Source organism: Salvelinus fontinalis, chromosome 12, assembly GCF_029448725.1.
Source record: "Salvelinus fontinalis isolate EN_2023a chromosome 12, ASM2944872v1, whole genome shotgun sequence".
NCBI lineage: Eukaryota > Metazoa > Chordata > Actinopteri > Salmoniformes > Salmonidae > Salvelinus > Salvelinus fontinalis.
In genome coordinates, this window is record NC_074676.1 from 57958687 (window position 1) to 57978686 (window position 20000).

At 48.5% G+C, this 20000-nt stretch overlaps 1 protein-coding gene across 1 annotated transcript in view; it reads right to left on the minus strand.

Annotated features, from left to right (window-relative positions):
- Positions 1–20000, minus strand: part of crocc2 (ciliary rootlet coiled-coil, rootletin family member 2) — a 157730-nt gene that overhangs the window by 20678 nt on the left and 117052 nt on the right. Inside the window, exons 15-17 of the mRNA XM_055941161.1 lie at positions 18961–19105; positions 15398–15544; positions 13053–13283 (exon numbers count right to left, since the gene is read on the minus strand). Coding sequence (XP_055797136.1) covers positions 13053–13283; positions 15398–15544; positions 18961–19105 — 523 coding nt within the window. The remainder of the gene's footprint in view (positions 1–13052; positions 13284–15397; positions 15545–18960; positions 19106–20000) is intronic.

The following is a 20000-nucleotide window of genomic DNA, read 5'->3' on the forward strand; positions in this document are numbered from 1 at the left end:
ACAGAAACATCACAACCACAGACTGACAGAGACCTGTTAACTGTCACAGAAACATCACAACCACAGACTGACTGAGACCTGCTAACTGACACAGAAACATCACAGCCACAGACTGACAGAGACCTGCTAACTGACACAGAAACATCACAACCACAGACTGACAGAGACCTGCTAACTGACACAGAAACATCACAACCACAGACTGACAGAGACCTGCTAACTGACACAGAAACATGACAACCACAGACTGACAGAGACCTGCTAACTGACACAGAAACATCACAACCACAGACTGACAGAGACCTGCTAACTGTCACAGAAACATCACAACCACAGACTGACAGAGACCTGCTAACTGACACAGAAACATCACAACCACAGACTGACAGAGACCTGCTAACTGACACAGAAACATCACAACCACAGACTGACAGAGACCTGCTAACTGTCACAGAAACATCACAACCACAGACTGACAGAGACCTGTTAACTGACACAGAAACATCACAACCACAGACTGACAGAGACCTGCTAACTGTCACAGAAACATCACAACCACAGACTGACAGAGACCTGCTAACTGACACAGAAACATCACAACCACAGACTGACAGAGACCTGCTAACTGGCACAGAAACAGTGCATTTGTAAAGTGTTCAGTAAAGTACAGCCTTATTCAAAAAATGTATTAAATAAAACGTTTTCCAACACACAATACCTCATAATGACAAAGTGAAACAGATTTCAAGACATTTTTGCAAATTAATATATTTATTAAACAGAAATATTTTTTTTCAAATCAAATCACATTTTATTGGTCACGTACACATGGTTAGCAGATGTTAATGTGAGTGTAGTGAAATGCTTGTGCTTCTAGTTCCGACAGTGCAGTAATATCTAAAAAGTAATCTACTAATTCCACGATGGCCGAACAGCATAGGCAAGGTGCAGTATATGGTATAAAATACAGTATATAAATGTGAGATGAGTAATATAAGATATGTAAACATTATTTAAAGTGGAATTATTTAGAGTGGCATTGTTTAAAGTGACTAATGATCCATTTATTAAAGTAGCCAGTGATTGGGTCTCAATGCAGGCAGCAGCCTCTCTGAGTTAGTGACGGCTGTTTAACAGTCTGATGGCCTTGAGATAGAAGCTGTTCTTCAGTCTCTCTGAGTTAGTGACGGCTGTTTAACAGTCTGATGGCCTTGAGATAGAAGCTGTTCTTCAGTCTCTCTGAGTTAGTGATGGCTGTTCAGCAGTCTGATGGCCTTGAGATAGAAGCTGTTCTTCAGTCTCTCTGAGTTAGTGATGGCTGTTCAGCAGTCTGATGGCCTTGAGATAGAAGCTGTTCTTCAGTCTCTCTGAGTTAGTGATGGCTGTTCAGCAGTCTGATGGCCTTGAGATAGAAGCTGTTCTTCAGTCTCTGAGTTAGTGATGGCTGTTCAGCAGTCTGATGGCCTTGAGATAGAAGCTGTTCTTCAGTCTCTCTGAGTTAGTGACGGCTGTTTAACAGTCTGATGGCCTTGAGATAGAAGCTGTTCTTCAGTCTCTCTGAGTTAGTGACGGCTGTTTAACAGTCTGATGGCCTTGAGATAGAAGCTGTTCTTCAGTCTCTCTGAGTTAGTGATGGCTGTTCAGCAGTCTGATGGCCTTGAGATAGAAGCTGTTCTTCAGTCTCTCTGAGTTAGTGATGGCTGTTCAGCAGACTGATGGCCTTGAGATAGAAGCTGTTCTTCAGTCTCTCTGAGTTAGTGATGGCTGTTCAGCAGACTGATGGCCTTGAGATAGAAGCTGTTCTTCAGTCTCTCTGTGTTAGTGACGGCTGTTTAACAGTCTGATGGCCTTGAGATAGAAGCTGTTCTTCAGTTTCTCGGTCCCAGCTTTGATGCACCTGTACTGACCTCGCCTTCTGGATGATAGCGGGGTGAACAGGCAGTGGCTCGGGTGGTTGTTGTCCTTGATTATCTGTTTGGCCTTCCTGTGACATCGGGTGATGTAGGTGTCCTGGAGGGCAGGTAGTTTGCCCCCGGTGATGCTTTGTGCAGCACGCACTACCCTGCGGTTGTTGGTGGTGCAGTTGCCCGACAGGATGCTCTCGATTGTGCATCTGTAAAAGTTTGTCAGGGTTTTGTCTGACAAAGCCAAATGTCTTCAGCCTCCTAGTGGGCTTGATTACCAACAATGACGAGACGGCCTACAGCACATATGTCAGAGTCAAGGCCCGCGGGCCACATCCGGCCCGCGAGAAGGTTTTTTACGGCCCCTGGGATGATCTTGATTTATTATTAGAACCGGCCCGCAGACCGCAGCAAGCCGGCAGCCCGCAGATCTTTTACACGCACCAATACTACATTTCCCACAATGCAACGGCGACGCACCGAGCAGTAGGCTGCTTCATTTCAATATTTATTGGCACAGCAGTCGTCAGCATCACAGTAAAATTAACTTTCAGATACCCATCAAAAATGGCAAAACGGAAGGTGGACACTGAGAACCGGGGGTTTCAAACAAGGTGGGAGTCGGAGTATATGTTCACGGAGGTAGCTGGAAAACCTCTGTGTCTTCTGTGTGGAGAAAGTGTGGCGGTACTGAAAGAGTATAATCTGAGACGACATTATGAAACGAAACACGCGGACAAAAACAAGAATATGGACATGGAACAAAGGCTACAAAAGGCAGAGGAATTAAAACGAGGCCTCAAATCTCGACAGGCTCTGTTCAAAAAAGCCAAATCACAAGGCCAGGCTGCTGTCAAGGCCAGTTTTATTTTGGCAGAAGAGATCGCTAAATCAGCCCGGCCATTTACGGAGGGGGATTTCATCAAAAACTGCATGATTAAAGTTTGTGACGAAGTTTGCCCAGAAAAAAGGCAACTCTTTTTAAATGTGAGTCTGAGCAGAAACACCATTGCCGAGAGAGTAGACCAGTTGTCCATCAATCTAAAAGAGCAGCTTGTGAAAAAGGGAAAAGATTTCATTGCATATTCCTTGGCTGTGGATGAGAGCACCGACATTTCTGACATTGCCCAGTTGTCAATTTTCATCCGCGGAGTGGACTCCAGCCTAAGCGTGACAGAGGAGTTTTTGGCTTTACGTCCTATGCATGGCACAACTACGGGGCATGATTTGTATGAAGAGGTGTCAAGATGTGTAAATGAGATGGAGCTGCCTTGGGAAAAACTCGTGGGTTTGACAACCGACGGAGCACCTGCGATGTGTGGACACAGGAGCGGACTGGTGGCGAAGATACGGGAAAAGATGCAAGAGGAAAACGCGACAGGTGAACTGACAGCTTATCATTGTATCATACACCAGGAAGCGTTGTGCGGTAAAGCCTTGAAAATGGAGCATGTAATGAGCATCATCACGCGCACAGTTAACTTTATCAGAGCCAAAGGTTTGAATCACCGCCAGTTCAAGGCATTTCTGACGGAGTTAGAAACGGAGCATGGTGATTTGCCTTATCACACAGAGGTGCGATGGCTAAGCCAGGGAAAGGTGCTTCAAAGATGTTTCGAGCTTCGTGAGGAGATTTGTCTGTTCTTGGACAGCAAAGGGAAAGACACAACACAACTCCGAGACGAAATGTTTCTGTGTGAAATGGCTTTTCTGTGTGACATTACGAGTCATCTGAATGCAATGAACTTGCAGCTGCAGGGTCGGGATCATGTCATCTCTGATATGTACAGTACAGTGAAGGCATTTAAAACCAAACTGACTCTGTGGGAGACGCAGATGCGGAAAGAAAATTTGAGCCACTTTCCCAGCTGCCAGACCATGAAAGAGAAGCTCTCTACCAGTGCGTTCCCGAGCGCACAGTTGGCTGATAAAATAGGTATGCTTGCCGCTGACTTTCGACGCCGATTTGCTGACTTTGAAGCACAAAAAAGCAGGTTGGAACTGCTCGGTAACCCATTTGCTGTTGACGTGGAAAGCTCACCACCAAACCTCCAAATGGAGTTGATTGACCTCCAATGCAATGATGCACTGAGGGCAAAACATGCGGCAGTGGGTGCTGCGGAGTTCGCCCGTTTCCTCCCCGACACAATGCCCCAGCTGCGCATCCAGGCTGCTCAAACGTTGTCTATGTTTGGCAGCACATACCTGTGTGAACAACTGTTTTCTTTGATGAACCTGAACAAAACATCACACAGAAGTCGACTTACTGCTGAACACCTCCACTCAATTCTGAGGATTTCCTCAGCTCAGAGCCTTACCCCGAACATTGATGAACTTGTGGAAAAGATGGGACACCACCAAGTATCACCCTCAACCTCAAACAAGTGAACATTACTGTGCAATCACATATTTAGAGTTTTTACTCAGTTCAAGTTTAAAAGTTAAAGTTTAATATTTGTTTTCACTGCATGTTACTTCTCCTTAAACAAAGTGTTGTTTTTGATTAATAGATTTTTGCACTTTATTTTATTGTATTTCAATCCAATTATATTTTAAAAATATTTCAGTTGAGTGGATGATAGAAAATTGCTATTATTGTTTTTTTCTTTGAAGTAAATTTAGCCCACTTTTGCTAAAATAGAAAATATAGGCTACTGATGGTGCCTTGAATACCGGTTTCTTTCATTTAATGTTCATGTTATGGGGATTTTTATATAAAGGAAATTTGTCTTTTGTGTCTGTTGAAAATGAAAGATTACTGACAGAGCCATAAGAAAATATTGCTTTATTTATCTGATCATATTGGAATATATTTGTTAGGTTTTCAGTAGGTTCAATTAGGTTCACTAGACTATATGCGTCATTTAAAAAAATTTCAATGAACATTCGAACAGTCCGGCCCTCGGCTTGTAGCTAAATTTTTTATTTGGCCCTCCGTCCATTTGACTTTGACACCCCTGGCCTACAGGAAGGAGGTGAGGGCTCTCGGAGTGTGGTGTCAGGACAACAAACTGTCTCTCAACGTCAACAAAACAAAGGAGATGATCGTGGACTTCAGGAAACAGCAGAGGGAGCACCCCCCTATCCACATCGAAGGGACAGCAGTGTAAAATGTGGAAAGTTTTAAGTTCCTAAGGACACCTAAGCACAAACTGAAATGGTCCACCCACACAGACGGTGTAGTGAATACATAAGTATTCAGACCAATTGCTATGAGAATCGAAATTGGGGTCAGGGGCATCCTGTTTCCATTGATCATCCTTGAGATGTTTCTACAACTTGATTGGAGTCCACCTGTGGGAGATTCAGTTGATTGGACATGATTTGGAAAGGCACACACCTGTCTATATAAGGTCCCATAGTTGACAGTGCATGTCAGAGCAAAAACCAAACCATGGTCGAAGGAATTGTCCGTAGAGCTCCAAGACAGGATTGTGTCGAGGAACAGATCTGGGGAAGGGTACCAAAACATTTCTCCAGCATTGAAGGTCCCCAAGAACACAGTGGCTTCCAACATTCTTAAATGGAAGAAGTTTGGAACGACCAAGACTCTTCCTAGGGCTGGCCACCCGGCCAAACTGAGCAATCAGGGGAGAAGGGCCTCGGTCAGGGAGGTGACCAAGAACCCGAAGGTCACTCAGACTGAGCTCTAGAGTTCCTCTGTGGAGACGGGAGTACCTTCCAGAAGGACAACCATCTCTGCAGCACTCCACCAATCAGGCCTTTATGGTAGAGAGTAAAAGGCACATGACAGCCCACTTGAAGTTTGCCAAAAGGCACCTAAAGACTCTCAGACCATGAGAAACAAGATTCTCTGATCTGGTGAAACCAAGATTGAACTCTTTGGCCTGAATGCCAAGCGTCACGTCTGGAAGAAACCTGGCACCATCCCTACGGTGAAGCATGGTGGTGGCAGCATCATGTTGTGGGGATGTTTTTCAGTGGCAGGGACTGGGAGACTAGTCAGGATGGAGGCGAAGATGAACAGAGCAAAGTACAGAGAGATCCTTGATGAAAACCTGCTCCAGAGTGCTCAGGACCTCAGACTGGGGATAAGGTTCACCTTCCAACAGGACAATGACCCTAAGCACACAGCCAAGGCAACGCAGGAGTGGCTTCGGGAGAAGTCTCTGAATGTCCTTGACTGGCTCAGCCAGAGCCCGGACTTGAATCCAATTGAACTCTGGTGAGATCTGAAAATAGCTGTGCAGTAACGCTCCCCATCCAACCTGACAGAGCTTGAGAGGATCTGCTGAGAGGAATGGGAGAAACTCCCCAAATACAGGACAAAGTACTGTGTAAATGGTCTGAATACTGATGTACATATGATATTTAAGTTTTTTATTTTTAATACATTTGCAAACATAAAAAACATTTCTTTGTCATTATGGGGTATTGTGATGTCATTATGGGTTATTGTGATGTCATTATGGGTTATTGTGATGTCATTATGAGTTATTGTGATGTCATTATGGGGTATTGTGATGTCATTATGGGGTATTGTGTGATTGATGAGGGAAAAAAACAATATAATACATTTTTGAATAAGACTAACGTAACAAAATGAGGAAAAGTCAAGGGGTCTGAACACTTTCCCGAATATACTGTAAATATTATAAATCAAATCAAATTGTATTTGTCACATGAGCCGAATACATTAGGTGTAGAATCTTACAGTGAAATGTTTAAATATATAATTTGTCAGTAGAAAGAGATATGTACATAATACCTAATATATAAGCACGTATGAGCTATGTTTTCAATGTTCTACGATAATATGGCATGGCATCTTCTCTGGGTACACTTTAGGGTCAAACTAGTGTCATGAAGCCAAACTGTAATATTTCAAGAACCTTCCCCCCCCCCACATGCCCCGCCCAAGCAAAGACTTAGTTTGGTTTGACATGTTTGATGGTGTTTCATTGGTGCTGCGTTTTAAGCTCCGCCTACATGATTAAACTCAATGATTTTACGAGTTGAGCGGCGACTATCGTGGACGGACTTGAGCGCCGACGTCACATAATATTACACACAACATTGTTCTGTTAGACTTTAGATGCTGAAATCAGTCTGTGACGTCGGAGCTCTTTTCAGCGCGAGTCGCCGCTCAACTCCATCGTAAAATCCTGGAGTTCAGTTTAGTCATCTAAAAGTTTCCGCCCAGCAACGCATTTGATTGGTTTTAACATGTTGTGGAGCATTTGATTGGTTTTAAATGCACCGCGTCTCCATACCTTTTTTTTTACCGGTTGAAGTTTACTGTCACGTATCTATCCTGAAGGCAGAACTGAGCGATTTCCGCTAGATAGTCCAGCTGCAAAGTCAAAATTTTATAAAAATGTATGAAAACAAAATGTCGTTTTTTTTGTTTTGTTCTTCATCTAAGTTTAGCAGTGTGATTGTGGTTAAGGTTAGGTTCAAAATTCAGATTTTGATTGAAATTTGTATCTGTGCCAACTAGTTACAACTCTGCATATCTGCCTTGAAAATAAGATTAATGACAATAACCTGACATTTTAAGCTGTGTATGTCCATAGACTACACCAGGTTTTCCGATTAGGGAAGACTAGGGTCAAACGTTCATCAGATCTAAATTATTATTCACCGTATGGTAATCCTATATCATGCAGTAACATAAAAAACGAGATATTGCCCGTCAATCAGAGAGTTAAGTTTATGTTGAGACTCCAGGGTAAAAAGTCACGGCCTGCATGCCAATTCCCCTTCCCCATTCCCTTTAATATTCCCTACATAGTGCACTACTTTTTTGACCAGAGCCCCTATGGAACCCTGGTCAAAAAAAAAAAGTAGTGCACTAGGGAACAAGCGTGCCATTTGGTACGTAACCGTGGTAACCTCTCACAATGCAGGATGTCACAATATCCTCCTGTAATTCTAGAGTTTTCCCTGCTGAGTGGAAAAGACCATTTCCTGAGACACTAGGTCTCAAATTCCTTATATAGTTCACTACTGTTGACCAGAGCAAAGGTAGTGCACTATACAGGGAATAGGGCTCTGGTCTAAAGTAGTGCGCTATATAGGGAATAGGGCTCTGGTCTAAAGTAGTGCACTATATAGGGAATAAGGCTCTGGTCTAAAGTAGTGCTCTATATAGGGAACAGGGCTCTGGTCTATAGTAGTACACTATATAGGGAATAGGGCTCTGGTCTAAAGTAGTGCACTACATAGGGAATAGGGGCTCTGGTCTATAGTAGTGCACTATATAGGGAATAGGGGTTAGTGCTGAGCGATTCGGTCTTTTTGAAGTCGATTCGTTAAAAATAATAATATTTTGTATTTCGGTTTTGATTAATGAAACGTAATATGAAATAATTAAAAAGCCAAAACACTGAAAATGTTCCACATTGGGTAGATATCAATAGAAAAACAGGAAATTACTATGAAGGAAAACAAATGTGTGTATTATAATTTTTTATTCCTTAAAGTTATGATCTGATCTCTGCTCAGTCAGTAGCAGTCAGCCAGGCAGACAGTAGCAGTCAGCCAGCCAGGCAGTAGCGGTCAGCCAGCCAGGCAGTAGCAGTCAGCCAGCCAGGCAGTAGCAGTCAGCCAGCCAGGCAGTAGCAGCCAGCCAGCCAGGCAGTAGCAGTCAGTCAGCCAGGCAGTAGCAGTCAGTCAGCCAGCCAGGCAGTAGCAGTCAGCCAGGCAGGCAGTAGCAGCCAGCCAGCCAGGCAGTAGCGGTCAGCCAGCCAGGCAGTAGCGGTCAGCCAGCCAGGCAGTAGCAGTCAGCCAGCCAGGCAGTAGCAGCCAGCCAGCCAGGCAGTAACAGTCAGTCAGCCAGCCAGGCAGTAGCAGTCAGCCAGCCAGGCAGTAGCTGTCAGCCAGCCAGGCAGTAGCACCCAGCCAGCCAGGCAGTAGCAGTCAGTCAGCCAGCCAGGCAGTAGCAGTCAGTCAGCCAGCCAGGCAGTAGCAGTCAGCCAGCCAAGCAGTAGCGGTCAGCCAGCCAGGCAGTAGCAGCCAACCAGCCAGGCAGTAGCAGCCAACCAGCCAGGCAGTAGCAGTCAGTCAGCCAGGCAGGCAGTAGCAGTCAGCCAGCCAGGCAGTAGCAGCCAGCCAGCCAGGCAGTAGCAGTCAGTCAGCCAGCCAGGCAGTAGCAGTCAGCCAGCCAGGAAGTAGCAGTCAGCCAGCCAGCCAGGCAGTAGCAGTCAGCCAGCCAGGCAGTAGCAGTCAGCCAGCCAGGCAGTAGCAGACAGTCAGCCAGGCAGTAGCAGTCAGCCAGCCAGGCAGTAGCAGTCAGTCAGCCAGGCAGTAGCAGTCAGTCAGCCAGCCAGGCAGTAGCAGCCAGCCAGCCAGGCAGTAGCAGTCAGCCAGCCAGGCAGTAGCAGTCAATCAGCCAGCCAGGCAGTAGCAGTCAGCCAGCCAGGCCATCTCACGTGATGTGCTCCCCATACTGATTCAGAGTGGTTGGTTTAAAATGCGGAAGAAACATTTTGGTTGAATGCATTAATTTGTACAACTGACTAGGTATCGCCCCGCCCCTCCCCGCCCCGCCCCTCCCCTCCCCTTCCCTTCCCTCCCCTCCCCTTCCCCTCCCTTCCCTCCCCTCCCTCCCCTTCCTCCCCTCCCTCCCCTTCCCTCCCCTCCCCTCCCTCCCCTTCCCTCCCCTCCCCTTCCTCCCCTCCCCTCCCCTCCCTCCCCTTCCCTTCCCTCCCCTTCCCTCCCCTCCCTCCCCTTCCCTTCCCTCCCCTTCCTCCCCTCCCCTCCCTCCCCTTCCCTTCCCTCCCTCCCCTCCCCTTCCCTCTCCTTCCTCCCCTCCCTCCCCTTCCCTCTCCCTCCCCTCCCCTTCCTCCCCTCCCCTCCCTTCCCTTCCCTTCCCTTCCCTCCCCTTCCTTCCCCTCCCTTCCCCTCCCTCCCCTTCCCTTCCCCTCCCCTCCCCTCCCTTCCCTTCCCTTCCCTTCCTTTCCCCTTCCCTGCCCTTCCCTCCCCTCCCCTTCCCTTCCCTCCCCTTCCCCTCCCTTCCCTCCCCTTCCCTCCCCTTCCCTTCCCTTCCCTTCCCTTCCCCTCCCCTCCCCTTCCCTCCACTCCCTTCCCCTCCCTCCCCTTCCCTTCCCCTCCCTTCCCTCCCCTTCCCTTCCCCTCCCTTCCCTCCCCTTCCCTTCCCCTCCCTTTCCCTCCCCTCCCTGCAATCGGGCACGACTTCACTATATTATAAAAGTGGCAGCCATTGAATTCAGTGGTAGGATGAATTCATTTTTTTTGGGATGGTTTGTCCTCTGGGTTTCGCCATTTGAGTTTTGTTATACACACAGACATTATTTTACCAGTTTTAGAAACTGTAGATTGTTTTCTATCCAAATCTACCAATTATACGCATATCCTAGCTTCTGGGCCTGAGTAGCAGGCAGTTTACTTTGGGCATGCTTTTCATCCGGATGTCAAAATACCGCCCCCTATCCCAAAGAAGTTAATGAAAACTACAACTCCCTTCAGCCCAGCATGCCACATAGTTCTTGACTTGATTTCTTCAGGTTTGTCAATAATTTTTTTAATAACCAAACCTCCGAAATGTTGGTTAATCGTTCAGCACTAATAAGGGCTTATTTGGGACGTATCCTGCAGGTATACACTCTGACTCCCTCTGACTAACCCCCCCTCACATCTGATATTTCACTACTCTGACTAACCCCCCCTCACATCTAATAGTTCACTACTCTGACTAACCCCCCCTCACATCTGATAGTTCACTACTCTGACTAACCCCCCTCACATCTAATAGTTCACTACTCTGACTAACCCCCCCTCACATCTGATAGTTCACTACTCTGACTAACCCCCCCTCACATCTGATAGTTCACTACTCTGACTAACCCCCCCTCACATCTAATAGTTCACTACTCTGACTAACCCCCCCCCCTCACATCTAATAGTTAACTACTCTGACTAGCCCCCCCTCACATCTGATAGTTCACTACTCTGACTCACTCTGACTAACCCCCCCTCACATCTAATAGTTCACTACTCTGACTAACCCCCCCCCCCTCACATCTGATAGTTCACTACTCTGACTAACCCCCCCTCACATCTAATAGTTAACTACTCTGACTAGCCCCCCTCACATCTGATAGTTCACTACTCTGACTCACTCTGACTAACCCCCCTCACATCTAATAGTTCATTACTCTGACTCACTCTGACTAACCCCCACTCACATCTGATAGTTCACTACTCTGACTAACCCCCCTCACATCTAATAGTTAACTACTCTGACTAGCCCCCCTCACATCTGATAGTTCACTACTCTGACTCACTCTGACTAACCCCCCTCACATATAATAGTTCATTACTCTGACTCACTCTGACTAACCCCCACTCACATCTGATAGTTCACTACTCTGACTAACCCCCTCTCACATCTGATAGTTCACTACTCTGACTAACCCCCCCTCACATCTGATAGTTCACTACTCTGACTCCCTCTGACTAACCCCCCTCACATCTAATAGTTCACTACTTTGACTACCCCCCCTCACATCTGATAGTTCACTACTCTGACTAACCCCCCTCACATCTGATAGTTCACTACTCTGACTAACCCCCCCTCACATCTAATAGTTCACTACTCTGACTCACCCCCCCTCACATCTGATAGTTCACTACTCTGACTAACCCCCCTCACATCTGATAGTTCACTACTCTGACTCACTCTGACTACCCCCCCTCACATCTAATAGTTCACTACTCTGACTCACTCTGACTAACCCCCCTCACATCTAATAGTTCACTACTCTGACTCACTCTGACTAACCCCCCTCACATCTAATAGTTCACTACTCTGACTCACTCTGACTAACCCCCCTCACATCTAATAGTTCACTACTCTGACTCACTCTGACTAACCCCCCTCACATCTAATAGTTCACTACTCTGACTCACTCTGACTAACCCCCCTCACATCTAATAGTTCACTACTCTGACTCACCCCCCCTCACATCTAATAGTTCACTACTCTGACTAACCCCACTCACATCTGATAGTTCACTACATTAGCACTGTTTGAACACCAATAATGATTGCCATATTGTTTTTTGGAAATGAACTAACTAAATATTAATCGCAGGATGTCTTACAGCCTCTCATTAGTTAAATACGAAGAGGAAGCATTAGACCAATATTAGGAGTGTGAATTGTTCCCGAATAAGAGCTATAAGACACAAGCAGAAAGCGATGTCGTGTCATAGCTTATTAACTCAGATAAGTAAGTTAAGTTAAGTTATAAGATAAGTTATCTGAAAATGTTTTGGAAGGGATTTGTCCAGATGGAATGTTTAACAATCGTGAACATTCTCTCTCTCAACACAAGAGTTCTATTCTAATAAAACAGTATGGGAATGATTTCTAATGTTGCTGAGAGGAAACAGAACAGGAAAACTCTGGGATTGGGATTAGGAGGAGGGAAAGAGCGGTACAGGGTTTCTGTAGAGCCGTACAGGCGCTAATTTATTGGTTCTTTCACTCATCCCCTTCTGCTGCGATATTACACGTCTGTAATATCTATTTATCCGTTCCAGCTCACATGCGTACACGAGGATCCCCTGCCTCCCCTCTCCCATGTTCCTCATAAAACACATTGCAGAGCCAAGATTCACATCCCATCAGAGAAAGAGGTGTTGAGTACCAAGGCAGATGGATCCAATATCTCCTATTGCGTTTTAATGTGACAATGAGAGCCATAAAGCTGCTCAGAGCTGTGAATCACTAGTGGTGTGACTCCCTTAGGTGGAGGAGGGAGGAAGGAGGAGGTGGAGGGAGGCGGTGGATGGAGGGGGTAGAGGGAGGGGGTGGGAGGAGGAGGTGGAGGTAGGGAGGGGGTGGGAGGAGGAGGTGGAGGTAGGGAGGGGGTGGGAGGAGGAGGGAGGGAGGGAGGGGATAGAGGGAGGGGGTGGAGGGAGGGAGGGGGAGGAGGAGGTGGAGGGAGGGAGGGGGTAGAGGGAGGGGGTGGGAGGAGGAGGTGGAGGGAGGGGGTGGGAGGAGGAGGAGGTGGAGGGAGGGAGGGGGTGGGAGGAGGCAGAATGAAGGAATGACTGAGGGAAGATGAGGAGGACAGAGGAAAGGCAGGAGAGAGCGAGGTAGGGAGGGCTGAGAAGAAGAAGATAGGGAGGGAGGACCAAGAGGAGGTCTGCGCCTGACCTGTGCATGCTGTTCCAGGATTTGGTTGTTCTCCCTCTGCAGCAGTGCCAGTTCAGCCTCCAGTCTCTGGTTGGTTTCCTGCAGGAGGCTATAGGAGCTCTCCAGGGCCCGTCTGTCAGCGGTCAGGTCCTGGAGATCCTGCTGCAGCCTCCCCGTCTCCTCCCTGGCCGAAGCCCTCTCCACCTCCGCCTCCCGACGACGCTCACCCAGCTCCGCCTTCTCACCCTCGATCTGGAAGCACGTGCAATCATCTTGGATCCATCTCAATCAATGTTTCTGGGATTCCTAACCTCACCTCCTCCTCACCTCCTCCTCACCTCAGCTCACCTCCTCACCTCACCTCCTACTCACTTTGCTTCCTCCTCACCTCACCTCCTCACCTCACCTCCTCCTCACCTCAGCTCCTCCGCACCTCACCTCAGCTCCTCCTCACCTCCTCCTCACCTCACCTCACCTCACCTCCTCACCTCACCACACCTCACCTCCTACTCACTTTGCTTCCTCCTCACCTCACCTCCTCACCTCACCTCACCTCACCTCAGCTCCTCCTCACCACACCTCAGCTCACCTCACCTCACCTCCTCCTCACCTCACCTCAGCTCCTCCTCACCTCAGCTCCTCCTCACCTCACCTCAGCTCCACCTCACCTCACCTCAGCTCCTCCTCACCTCAGCTCCTCCTCAACTCAGCTCCTCCTCAACTCAGCTCCTCCTCAACTCACTTCCTCCTCACCTCACCTCAGCTCCTCCTCACCTCACATCAGCTCCTCCTCACCTCACCTCAGCTCCTCCTCACCTCACCTCAGCTCCTCCTCACCTCACCTCAGCTCCTCCTCACCTCAGCTCCTCCTCACCTCAGCTCCTCATCTCCTCCTCACCTCAGCTCCTCCTCACCTCACCTCCTCATCTCCTCCTCACCTCAGCTCCTCCTCACCTCACCTCCTCACCTCAGCTCCTCCTCACCTCACCTCCTCACCTCAGCTCCTCCTCACCTCCCCTCCTCACCTCACCAAGGCTCCTCCTCACCTCACCTCACTTCCTCCTCACCTCAGCTCCTCCTCACCTCCCCTCCTCAGCTGTATAGGAGCCTCTCATATAGCCTCTCCTGAACTCCGTTAGTTTTGAGAATGGCGAAGAGAGCTGTATCAAGATAGTACTGAAATACCTTCCTTCATGCCAGCTCTGAGTCAGACTTACAGTAGTAGTACAGTAGTAGTAGAGTAGCAGTAGTAGTATAGTAGTATAATAGTAGTAGTAGAGTAGTAGTAGTAGTAGTAGTATTAGCACAGTCATAGTCATAATAGTAGCACAGTAGTATAATAGTAGTAGTATATTAGTAGTAGCAGTAGTAGTAGAAGTAGTATTAGCACAGTCATAGTCATAATAGTAACGTAGTAGTAGTAGTAGTAGTAGTAGTATAATAGTAGTAGTAGTAGTATAGTCGTAGTAGCAGTGGTAGTTTAGCTGTAGTCATAGTATTAATAGTATGGGCATAGTCGTAGTAGTAGCATAGTAGTATAGTGGTATATTAGTAGTGGTATATTAGCAGTCGTAGTAGTAGTAGCAGTAGTAGCAGAAGTAGTAGTAGCAGTAGCAGTATAGTCGTAGTCATAGTAGTATTAATTGTATATTCGTAGTCATAGTAGCAGCAGTATAGTAGTAGTATTAGTAGTAGTAGTAGTCCTAGTACCAGTAGTAGTATAGTATTAGTATTAGCAGTAGTGGTAGTCCTAGTAGCAGAAGCAGTATAGTATTAGTATTATTATTATTATTATTATTATTATTAGTAGTAGTAGTAGTAGTAGTAGTAGTAGTAGTAGTAGTAGTAGTAGTAGTAGTAGTAGTAGTAGTATAGCCGTAGTAATAGTATAGCAGTAGTAGTAGCAGACATAGATTAGTAGTAGTGTAGTAATATAGTAGTATAGTAGTAGTAGTAGTAGTAGTAGTAGTAGTAGTAGTAGTAGTAGTAGTAGTAGTAGTAGTATTAGTAGTAGTAGTAGTAGTAGTAGTAGTAGCAATAGTAGTAGCAGCAGTAGTAGTAGTAGTAGTAGTAGTAGTAGTAGTAGTAGTAGTAGTAGTAGTAGTAGTAGTAGTAGTAGAGGTGCAGTCGTGTAGTAGTAGTAGTAGTATATCAGTAGTAGTAGTAGTATAGTAGTAGTAGTAGTAGTAGCAGCAGCAGTAGTAGTAGTAGTAGTAGTAGTAGTAGTAGTAGTAGTAGTAGTAGCAATAGTAGTAGCAGCAGTAGTAGTAGTAGTAGTAGTAGTAGTAGTAGTAGTAGTAGTAGTAGTAGTAGTAGTAGTAGTAGTAGTAGTAGTAGAGGTGCAGTCGTGTAGTAGTAACACTGACCTGTAGCAGGATGCGGTTGAGCTCCACCTTGTCGTTGGCCAGTCCTTCACTCAGGGCAGCCATCTTGGCCAGAGAGTCTCTAAGGCTAGCCTCCTGGCTCTGTAGCTTGGTGACTGACAGCTCCTGTCCTGCACTCTGCGACTCCATCTGTAGGCATGGAAACCATGATTACCGGAGGATTTATCTATTGACAGAGGTACTGTATGGTGTCCTTCCTGCATGGTCCTTTGAGCTGGATATCATCCCCACCTCAATACTCAATATCGACGTAATTAGTTGGCAAAGCTACAGCTTTGAGACCGATTCAAATGAAAAATATTATTTGTCACCCCACAGTCTTTCACAGGAGTCTATACATTGTGAGGCGAGGCCAACGACTAGATGGGTTAAGGCCCACCTTGCTGAGAGTCATGGTAAGGGGTTAGGGGTTAGGGGTTAGTCACCTTGCTGAGAGCCAGGGTGAGGGGTTAGGGGTTAGGGGTTAGTCACCTTGCTGAGAGCCAGGGTGAGGCGTTAGGGGTCAGGGGTTAGTCACCTTGCTGAGAGCCAGGGTGAGGGCTTAGGGGTCAGGGGTTAGTCACCTTGCTGAGAGCCAGGGTAAGGGGTTAGGGGTCAGGGGTTAGTCACCTTGTTGAGAGCCAGGGTGAGGGGTTAGTCAACTTGCTAGGAGCCAGGGTAAGGGGTTAGTCACCTTGCTGAGAGCCAGGGTAAGGGGTTAGTCACCTTGCTGAGAGCCAGGGTAAAGGGGTAAGGGGTTAGGGGTAAGGGGTTAGTCACCTTGCTGAGAGCCAGGGTAAGGGGTTAGTCACCTTGCTGAGAGCCAGGGTAAGGGGTTAGGGGTAAGGGGTTAGTCACCTTGCTGAGAGCCAGGGTAAGGGGTAAGGGGTTAGTCACCTTGCTGAGAGCCAGGGTAAGGGGTAAGGGTTAGGGGTAAGGGGGTTAGTCACCTTGCTGAGAGCCAGGGTAAGGGGTAAGGGGTTAGGGGTAAGGGGTTAGTCACCTTGCTGAGAGCCAGGGTAAGGGGTTAGTCACCTTGCTGAGAGCCAGGGTAAGGGGTAAGGGGTTAGGGGTTAGTCACTTTGCTGAGAGCCAGGGTGAGGGGTTAGTCACTTTGCTGAGAGCCAGGGTAAGGGGTTAGTTACCTTGCTGAGAGTCAGGGTGAGGGGTTAGGGGTCAGGGGTTAGTCACCTTGCTGAAAGCCAGGGTAAGGGGTTAGTCACCTTGCTGAGAGCCAGGGTGAGGGGTTAGTCACCTTGCTGAGAGCCAGGGTAAGGGGTTAGGGGTAAGGGGTTAGTCACCTTGCTGAGAGCCAGGGTAAGGGGTTAGTTACCTTGCTGAGAGCCAGGGTGAGGGGTTAGTCACCTTGCTAGGAGCCAGGGTAAGGGGTTAGTCACCTTGCTAGGAGCCAGGGTAAGGGGTTAGTCACCTTGCTGAGAGCCAGGGTAAGGGGTTAGGGGTTAGGGGTTAGTCACCTTGCTGAGAGCCAGGGTAAGGGGTTAGGGGTAAGGGGTTAGTCACCTTGCTGAGAGTCAGGGTAAGGGGTTAGTCACCTTGCTGAGAGCCAGGGTAAGGGGTAAGGGGTTAGGGGTAAGGGGTTAGTCACCTTGCTGAGAGCCCGGGTAAGGGGTCAGGGGTTAGTCACCTTGCTGAGAGCCAGGGTGAGGGGTTAAGGGTCAGGGGTTAGTCACCTTGCTGAGAGCCAGGGTGAGGGGTTAAGGGTCAGGGGTTAGTCACCTTGCTGAGAGCCAGGGTAAGGGGTTAGTCACCTTGCTGAGAGCCAGGGTAAGGGGTCAGGGGTTAGTCACCTTGCTAAGAGCCAGGGTGAGGGGTTAGGGGTCAGGGGTTAATCACCTTGCTGAGAGCCAGGGTAAGGGGTTAGGGGTTAGGGGTTAGTCACCTTGCTGAGAGCCCGGGTTAGGGGTTAAGGGTCAGGGGTTAGTCACCTTGCTGAGAGCCCGGGTTAGGGGTTAAGGGTCAGGGGTTAGTCACTTTGCTGAGAGCCAGGGTAAGGGGTTAGTCACCTTGCTGAGAGTCAGGGTAAGGGGTTTTATGGGTCAGGGGTTAGTCACCTTGCTGAGAGTCAGGGTAAGGGGTTAAGGGTCAGGGGTTAGTCACCTTGCTGAGAGCCAGGGTAAGGCGTTAAGGGGTTCGGGGTTAGTCACCTTGCTGAGGGCCAGAGTAAGGGGTCAGGGGTTAGTCACCTTGCTGAGGGCCAGGGTAAGGGGTTAGGGGTTCGGGGTTAGTCACCTTGTTGAGAGCCACGGTAAGGGGTTAGGGGTAAGTGGTTAGTCACCTTGTTGAGAGCCAGGGTAAGGGGTTAAGGGTCAGGGTTAGTCACCTTGCTGAGAGCCAGGGTAAGGGGTTAAGGGTCAGGGTTAGTTACCTTGCTGAGAGCCAGGGTAAGGGGTCAGGGGTTAGTCACCTTGCTAAGAGCCAGGGTGAGGGGTTAGGGGTCAGGGGTTAATCACCTTGCTGAGAGCCAGGGTAAGGGGTTAGGGGTTAGGGGTTAGTCACCTTGCTGAGAGCCCGGGTTAGGGGTTAAGGGTCAGGGGTTAGTCACCTTGCTGAGAGCCAGGGTAAGGGGTTAGGGGTAAATCACCTTGCTGAGAGCCAGGGTAAGGGGCTAGTCACCTTGCTGAGAGCCAGGGTAAGGGGTTAGTTACCTTGCTGAGAGCCAGGGTAAGGGGTTAGGGGTAAATCACCTTGCTGAGAGCCAGGGTAAGGGGTTAGGGGTAAGGGGTTAGTCACCTTGCTGAGAGCCAGGGTAAGGGGTTAGGGGTTAGGGGTAAATCACCTTGCTGAGAGCCAGGGTAAGGGGTCAGGGGTTAGTCACCTTGCTGAGAGCCAGGGTGAGGGGTCAGGGGTTAGTCACCTTGCTGAGAACCAGGGTAAGGGGTTAGTCACCTTGCTGAGAGCCAGGGTAAGGGGTTAGGGGTTAGGGGTTAGTCACCTTGCTGAGAGCCAGGGTAAGGGGTAAGGGGTTAGGGGTTAGTCACCTTGCTGAGAGCCAGGGTAAGGGGTTAGGCACCTTGCTGAGAGCCAGGGTAAGGGGTTAGGGGTTAGGGGTTAGTCACCTTGCTAGGAGCCAGGGTAAGGGGTTAATCACCTTGCTGAGAGCCAGGGTAAGGGGTTAATCACCTTGCTGAGAGCCAGGGTAAGGGGTTAGTCACCTTGCTGAGAGCCAGGGTAAGGGGTTAGGGGTTAGGGGTTAGTCACCTTGCTGAGAGCCAGGGTAAGGGGTAAGGGGTTAGGGGTTAGGGGTTAGTCACCTTGCTGAGATCCAGGGTAAGGGGTAAGGGGTTAAGGGTTAGGGGTTAGTCACCTTGTTGAGAGCCAGGGTAAGGGGTTAATCACCTTGCTGAGAGCCAGGGTAAGGGGTTAGTCACCTTGCTGAGAGCCAGGGTAAGGGGTTAGGGGTTAGGGGTTAGTCACCTTGCTGAGAGCCAGGGTGAGGGGTTAGGGGTCAGGGGTTAGTCACCTTGCTGAGAGCCAGGGTAAGGGGTTAGGGGTTAGGGGTTAGTCACCTTGCTGAGAGCCAGGGTTAGGGGTCAGGGGTTAGTCACCTTGCTAAGAGCCAGGGTAAGGCTATTCTTCTCATCATCTAGGACCTCCTTCTGCAGGGTGACCTGACTCAGAGCCTCCCTGACTGTCACCAGCTCCCTGCGCAGGTCACTGTTCTTTCCATCCAGCTGCTCCAGACTCCGTTCACTGGAACACACACACATGTACAAGAGTACACACACACACACACACACACACACACACACACACACACACACACACACACACACACACACACACACACACACACACACACACACACACACACACACACACACACACACACACACACACACACACACACACACACACACACACACATGTACAAGAGTACACACATACGCATGGAGGCAAACACACACATGTACAAGAGTACACACACACACACACACACACACACACACACACACACACACACACACACACACACACACACACACACACACATGTACAAGAGTACACACACACACACACACACACACACACACACACACACATGTACAAGAGTACACACATACGCATGGAGGCAAACACACACATGTACAAGAGTACACACACACACACACACACACACACACACACACACACACACACACACACACACACACACACACACACACACACACACACACACACACACACACACACACACACACACACACACACACACACACACACACACACACACACACACACATGTAAGAACAGATGGACACACAAACACGCAGACACACAAACACAGGGACACAGGCATGGGGGCTCAAACACAGGGACACAGGCATGGGGGCTCAAACACAGGGACACAGGCATGGGGGCTCAAACACAGGGACATTTACATTTTACATTTAAGTCATTTAGCAGACGCTCTTATCCAGAGCGACTTACAAGTACATACATTCATACTTTTTTTTTTTGTACTGGCCCCCCGTGGGAAACGAACCCACAATCCTGGCGTTGCAAGCGCCATGCTCTACCAACTGAGCTACACGGGGCTAGGCATGGGGGCTCAAACACAGGGACACAGGCATGGGAGCTCAAACAC